The sequence below is a fragment of the Hippocampus guttulatus genome, chromosome 11, assembly GCF_054856545.1.
Source record: "Hippocampus guttulatus isolate MCC_2025c chromosome 11, RoL_Hgut_1.0, whole genome shotgun sequence".
Lineage (NCBI taxonomy): Eukaryota > Metazoa > Chordata > Actinopteri > Syngnathiformes > Syngnathidae > Hippocampus > Hippocampus guttulatus.
The window spans coordinates 9,874,597-9,882,449 of NC_141271.1; the positions used below are offsets into that span (position 1 = coordinate 9,874,597).

The 7,853-nt window shown below is 37.1% G+C and overlaps 1 protein-coding gene across 1 annotated transcript in view; it reads right to left on the minus strand.

Moving 5' to 3' along the window:
* Window positions 1-7,853, minus strand: part of LOC147198007 (general transcription factor IIF subunit 2-like) — a 34,041-nt gene that overhangs the window by 25,964 nt on the left and 224 nt on the right. The window contains exons 2-3 of the mRNA XM_086124169.1: window positions 7,741-7,814; window positions 422-454 (exon numbers count right to left, since the gene is read on the minus strand). Coding sequence (XP_085980295.1) covers window positions 422-454; window positions 7,741-7,814 — 107 coding nt within the window. The remainder of the gene's footprint in view (window positions 1-421; window positions 455-7,740; window positions 7,815-7,853) is intronic.

Below are 7,853 nucleotides of genomic sequence, written 5' to 3' on the forward strand. Positions count from 1 at the left end.
AAGGTATGAGGTTGTCTCTTTCAAAATAAAAGACAAAACGATGATGATGATGATGATAAGAAGAAAGAAAAAGAATACTCAACTCAACTCAACTGTATTTCTAGAGCACTTTCAGACAGCCATCGCTGCATACAAAGTGCTGTACATGGAGCAACTAACATATACAACAGTAAAATGAATAATTTCTGAATAAATATAATACTGAATAATTTCAAAGAACTCCCCTCAAAACAACAGATACAAAAAATACTACAATAGATTAATGTATCAGCTCAACCTAATTATAAACTATTTCTGATCATTGACTTGAAAAAATATTTAAATTCTTACATAATTCCGAATCATAAAAGATGACAAAAATGACGCAAACACTACTACAAAACTTCAAAGAACAGAATAAACAAACAACAGACGTACATACCAGTGACTTAAAGGGACACTTACTACTTGGTCTCTATCTCCTTAGTGTCACTATATGCAGGAAATAAAATGTAGCATTAAAATATGCTGATTTTAGATTGAGACTACATATATGAAGGCCTGAGTTGAGATTTAATCCTAGAACTCCTCAAGTGTGAGGACACGCTAAACTACATGAGTCACGGTGCCTCCACTGTTTTATTTTTTGCGTTAAAAATAGCTGGAGACGCCCCGACAGTATTCCTGGCCAAGTCTACAGCATTTCTATAACAGAGATTTAGCATCACCCTGTGGATTAGTAGCAATCCTGCACTTTGGTCTTGTTTGCGCACCAGTATTTCAAAATCTTAGCCACTGAGCTTCCAAGTCAGTGTAATCACCATCAGCAAGTTGCAGCAGAGACAAGAGATTGTGAACGCCACAGAATGGCATAGAAGTTGACGTGCTTGACAATATATTTGGTCTATTCTTCGATCAAACACCTGTTGCGAATGTGGAGCTCCTTGTGAAAGAACAGTAAATTGTGCAAAAAGAACCAAGTGTGAAAAAGTGAACAGTCGACCATGTAAATTCAAGATTTACCAAAGGTCAAATTTATGCGCACCTATAAAGGTTAAACTGCAGTGCATTTAGGTTCAGCGTGAAATTTCACCCAAAAACTGTGAAGTGTGAAAACAGTGAATTTAGGTTAATTTACACCAGTGATTTTACTCCTGAAGTACCGGTAACGATATCATACTATATACAGGGTCAGGAAAAATGATCTGACACATTTGTAGGTTAAATTAAAGGCAAATAAAGTAAAGTAAAGAAACAAATAAAGTGCTTTTATTTTTGAAAACTACATATACTGCCATTCTGTTTCATTGTTTTAAAAATTAAATCAGACAAATGGGATCCATTATTGTCCACACACTGTTGAAGGCGTTCACGAAGGTTGTCTATAACATATTCATTTTTGGTCTGATAGAAGTCTCTAGCATCTCCCAATATCGATCAGAGTTCACAGTCACCGTAACGTTATCTGCTTCGAAGAAGTACGCACCCCATATACAAAAAAATGGCATTATATGTACTTTTTGAAAATAAAAACACATTTTTGTTTCTTTATTTTATTTACATTTTATTCAACCTACAAATGTGTCAGATCATTTTGTCTGACTATGTACTTGAGGCACCAGACAAATAAACACTCAAACCTATACAATACGTTATTTGTACAATGTCGGGTAGACAAAAAAACATCTTTTTGAGAGGTTCTGTGTTCGACTCTCGGCGCCATTGCTCCTTTCCCTGTCCTCCATGTGCTTGTTTGTTTATGGATGAAAGTACTGTATAATGTCATACGACAAAAAAAACAAGGCTATTCGTTCGTGCCAAATGGATAGCTTACATTTTGCAAAATGAAAATGTCAATGGCGTGCCCCCACAAAAGGTTGATAAATCCTTTTTCATCGCAAATAAAATTAACTTGGCACCCATTTTCGCTTCCAGGAGGGTTTTATTTCACACAAAGTGAAGCTATATTTCAGGGCCATAGCCCTAGAATGAAAGAAGAGCTGTCAACATAAGTGTAGACCTTCATCCTACAATCATTACCATAATATTTTCATAACCTGTTCAAGCATTCGACTCACTGCAAGGATCATTAGCCCAGAGCCTGACATTCTTTAACATTTATGTAATATTAATCAAGATTCTAATGGCACGGATTTCTACAAAGATTTGAGGGTCTGTTGCCATAGCAGCAACAATCCAGCAGATAGCCTTTAGAGTGGGAGTACAAGGATAGCTGCCAAGATTTTACAGGATGATTCAGAAAGGGGGTTTTAGACCTGTTGCCTTGCATTTCATAAAATGACATGCTACCATGTAAAATATTCCTTTTTGCCTGGCATCGTGGCTTTAAAAACCGAGCTTATTGTCTTTCTTCATATGCCACACTGCAACAATATTGCACTCACTTCTCATCAATCCCATCCATATGCATAAATTAGCTACTCAACCAAGGTTCTTGAATTATCTGATTTTTTTTAAAAATCATATTGAGCTATTTTGGGTAATTATATACTTTGGTTCCATTTTGTGGGAACAGTTTAGGGACATGGAATTTTCTGTTCCATCATGAAGACATGTGCAAGATGTGGTGTACAAGGTGTAGACCAGGGGTGTCCAAATTTCATCATCAAATGGCTGCATATGCTGAAAAAAAATGTGTTGAATGTGCTCAATTTTACTGTATCAAGTGGTTGTATGAAATAAAATCATCTGGACCCAGATGAATTTTTTTAAAGTAAACAATATATCTACTTTAAAAAAAAACATGTCCAAATCCAGATGATTCTATTGTATTATAAATTCAACTGAGAAAATGATTTTGAAATCCTTTGACTTTAATTTGTTAAATAGCCTACACTGAAATTAATAAAGCAAGCAATTATATCCATACATTTTCTGAACTGGTTGCCAGCCAATAGCAGGGCACAGAGAGATGAACACACATCCATGCTAACACTCACACCTAGGGACAATTTAGAGTGTTCAGTCAGCCTATCATGCATGTTTTTGGAATGTGGGAGGAAACCGGAGTACCCGGAGAAAACCCACACAGGCACGGCGGGGAAAACATGCATACTCCTCACAGGAAGGCCGGAGCTGGAATTGAACCCTGCACCTCTGCACTGTGAGGTCGATGCGCTAACCACTGGATCACTGGCTGCCCAGGCAATTGTATATTGTTTATTATTTGTAGTAATATTTGGGGGGGGGGGGGACTGCTACTCAACAGCTTTCTGTTAAAATGGTTTAGCATTCTCTAGATTTTGCTGTGGCCTCAGCCCTGTATCCCACTAGACCAGATCCACCCCTGCACTCAACAGAGATCAAATCCCATCTCCACATTCAGGGCCAAAACAAAGAGGAAACTAGTAAGATGGCCATTTTCAAAACAGTTACATGAGGATCAATAATGTTCATCAATCAGATCTTGGACAGACGTCAGAAAGTGGAATGAATTGTTGCTTATAAAATTACATTATCTGTATTCACCACATTATTATGATGATATTATTATTATGGTTATTATTATTATTATCATTGTAGTTATAATGTATTTATATCTTTGCATTGCTAGAAAATCTCTACACGATATAAACCAATTTAGCAATAACGACGGCGATTTCTCATCTCTCCCGTCACATTGCCTACATTTTGAGCAAACTAACATTTCTTTTGATTTTAAAATGTGATTTTAGTTTATCTGCCTCAACTAGAAACGCTCAAATGACGTTCCCTCTCTCAATAATAGTTCCAATGTTAATAAGTATTTGACCACTGCAGTCTTGTACATAACTGACCTGGGGGAGGTGCTGTAAGCAAAGGTACAGTATTTCTGCTGGCATTTACCATTGTGGTATCGTGGTCCGTCGTTCAGACTGAGGCATTTATTACTGTGAGTGCATAATCATAAATAATCCAGGAGAAAATGTTTGATCACCATATTGGCTGGAACCGAATATTGTTTTCAAAGGTTCAATTATTGTATCAATGAATTAGTTATTTTCTCTCTCTTGATAGTGGGATGTGTTGCATGAAATGTATTTTTTATGACACTCAGCGAATGGAAAAACGAAAGATAGAAAACGCATTTTGACAATCTGCCTTCCTAAGATAGTATTTTTTTCAACCAGTGCAACGAAGGTCACTCTTAAAATGTTGATGTTGAGAGCTTAACTCATTTATGATTTTCTCCTTCATTATTAAACCATGGCTGGGCTCAAGTTTCCCTTTCACTCTTCAGTCTCGCATGCCTGTCCAAGGGGGAGGAATCATTAATTGGAATGACTGTAAGGTAGGTCTCTGATGCAATGAAGGCTGACAAATATTTTATAAACATAGGAAATAAAAGCAATGATCCAAACTCCTGATTAACATCACAATGCTGTTCATCTTTCTTCATCCTAATATTACTTGAAAATGCCACTAAGCGTTTTTATAGAGTTATGCTTTCACAAGCCTATCTACTCAATCTTAGGCGCATTGTACTACTACATTTTTTTTTTGTCAATCCAGACTTTTAAAAATTTTTTTGTCACAGGCACATGTTTAAAGAATGGAGAAGATGAAAGTGGAAATGGTTATCGACTTCTATTTCAATTGTAGGGTTCATTGACCTCTTGGAGGCAACATATGTATACATTTTCTCTGCGCCTCTCTACCTCCCTCTTGTATGCATAAACATGAGAGGGAGAGGCCCCAAACCAACCAAAGGACAATACTGTACCTGTGTGTGGAATAACATTCCAGTGTGGTTGACACGGGTGTCTACAGAGAGATCTAGCAAAGCTCGGCAGACCTTTGTTTCAAAAACAGCGTTGTGACATCAATGTAGTCGCTCCACAGTAGACCAGGCAGACGAGTGTAGTGGTTATTTTCCTTCTCGCGGTCATTGATCAAAGTAAACAATTCCAAACATTTTACAAAGATATGCCTATATAGGAGATACAATATACGCCTAGGTTTAGTGGTGGGGCATCTTTAAAAGACAACAAACAGGAAGTAACCTATAACCATTGTAAATAGCACAGCCACCTTACGCTGTGTTTTCTATGCTATTGCTATTTATTATTTATTATATTTATTCTACAAATATATTGCTAATGCTTTATTTTATATTGCACTTATATTGAACTGTGTACAGTTCTTTTCTGAAACATTTATTTTGTGCAATGAAACACTTTATCCTCCCAATTTTGCTGCTGTAGACTGCAACTCCTGTAAATGTAACTCCTGTGAGTAATAACAAAAGATAAATTGAACGATCCAAACCACATTTTAATAATATAAATATCACTATACAAGGGGACAATAAAGACACCCACAACATATAGGGGATTTACTGTGCATGTCAGTAAACTAGAATATCAAGGAATATTATTTATGCCGCTCAATTCATTCATTTCATTCGGTGAATTTGAATTCATCAAACACAAGGCCAATTAATACTTAATTTCTGCATTAAAAATCCAGTGTGTATATATTTTTTTTTTCGCAGAATTGATGGATCATAATATGACACGGGTCAATAAATTGCTGCCATTTTTTTAATCAGAGATACAAATACCATTTTCTAGGTGAACTGTTTGCGCTGATTTAGAATCTGCTTGGTCTTTTTTTCTAGCATACCAGGTTTTTATAAAAATAATAATCTAATTACAATATAACATGCAACATAGTAATATATTTCATAATATTTGTTAAGGGGTTAGGTTCAGCAACAGGTGGAATCTTTTTCAGATGTGTGAATTACAATGCATGGTGAAAGCACAAGCATTTATATCCTTCCTTCAATCTGCTGATCATCACGAGGTTTACAGGCGTGATGGAGCCTATCCCAGCTGTCTTCAGGCGTGGTACACTCTGAGCTGGTTGCTTGCCAATCACAGGGCACACAACGACAAACAAACATTCGCATTCACAATCACACTATTTAGAGCCTTCAAACAACTTACACTGCATGTTTTTGGAATGCAGGAGGTAACCGGAATACCCAGAGAAAACCCACGCAGGCACGGGTAGAACATGCAAACTGCACATGGGCAGGCCGGAATCTAATTTGAGTTCAAATTCCGGCCCACTGCACCGTGAGGGGACAAGCTAACCAGTCGAACACCGTGCCCCCCAGCCTAAAAATAAAAAAATGAAAACATCTCAAAAACCTGATGTGTTTCGGAAAAAAAGGGGAAGTGCATCTTAAATTAGCATCGAACTTATGTTTAGGGACTCTAGAGCCATCTGATTAAAATGTTCAGTTGACCAGTGCGATCAACCCCTATCATTGTAAAGCGGGAATTCAGATTCAAATTTTCCATGATAGTAATAAGTAAGAATATTACACAATTAACATCATCAAAGTCTGATTGTAAACAATTTGAAAGGCAATAAAGACAGCACTAAACATGACGAATGGTGAATGACGAACGTGCTCGGCAATTTTCGGCAATTTTCGCCAACTTCGACATCAGACGCTCCCAGACTGCTTTATGTCTGGTTGTGGAGCCCAAAGACCTACAGGCGTAGACACAACATTGAGCGAGCTGGCTAATTGCTGCTATGCGTCAACGCGTCCTCCATAATGAATGTGGCAGCTTGAATAAAATGATCGTCATAAAAGTGCCAAAAGTACACAAAGTTAGTGCCGCTGATTTTATATTATTTGGGGGACAGTTAAGCATTAAATTAATGTATTTGATTTTTAATCTGTTGACTAGAAATGTTTACTTATTGTTTAGGATAGAGATAAGTGCCCAACCACTGAATGTATTTTCCCAATGATTTCATCAGTGGCCACAGGTGAAGTGCAGGGTCAACAGCCATTTTGTAAGGGAGAGCTACTTCTTGGGTACTGATAATGCAAAGCGCTACTAGTTTTAGACACACGTTTGAAATGACTAATTTTCTCAAAATATCCTTAATAATATAATTTTTTTTGGTTTTTATTATTAATTACAGTATATACATTTAAGTGAAGACACCCATCATGTTAAAGAAGTCTCACAACAATTACAAAAGAGATACATGCCAATATACAACATTTTAGATTGTAGGCATCTTTAAATCTCTGCCAGTGTTGACATTTTCAAATGATCACTTAGACAACATGTTTGAAAAACAACAACAATATAATGTTCTATCGCTGGTGACCTATTTTTAGAAGAGGCCTGTGGGCTACTCATGTGGTCCCTGTGGGCACCATCTTAGTGAGCCCTGGTGAAGTGGCATATTTGCCTGTATGCCATGCAGGCTGTGTGGGTTCACTTCTCACTTATGACTTGCGTGAGTGTGAATGGTTGTCTCTTGACCAATCGAGGATGTAGTCCACCTTTACTCTCCGTGACCGTGAACAGGATAAGCGCAATAGAAGAAGATGGTTGGATGGATTCCATTCATGTCTACAACTGTGATGTTAAATAGTAATCTGTGTCTAGAATAAAAACATCCTGAAATATATTTGTGATGGATTGGTGTTTATGAATAAAGATTACTTTGTTGACGTTCAACTGATTTCGGTATGTTCTTTTGATATTCACTGGTTTATGTTGATTTGTGTCAAAAAATAATCCACTGCCCTTATACAGCATAAGACACGTTTGCATCAATCAAATGATTTAGTTCAGTTTAATTTGCTTAATCATAAAAACTTTGTTGTCTGACACCAGGACTTCAAAGTATTATTGGCCACAAAGTCAGCAGGTCCTATTCGCAAAATGATATTCTAACAGCCACTTAGAATCAAAGTCTGTGTGCAATCATGAGATCTACCTGTAGCTTTTGTGTAACGGCTTCTACGTCTCCAAGCAGCATCTTCACTGTTGTCTCCCCCTTTGTCACATCCACTATGGCGGCAACGTCAACGTATGATTCAGCGATCAAGA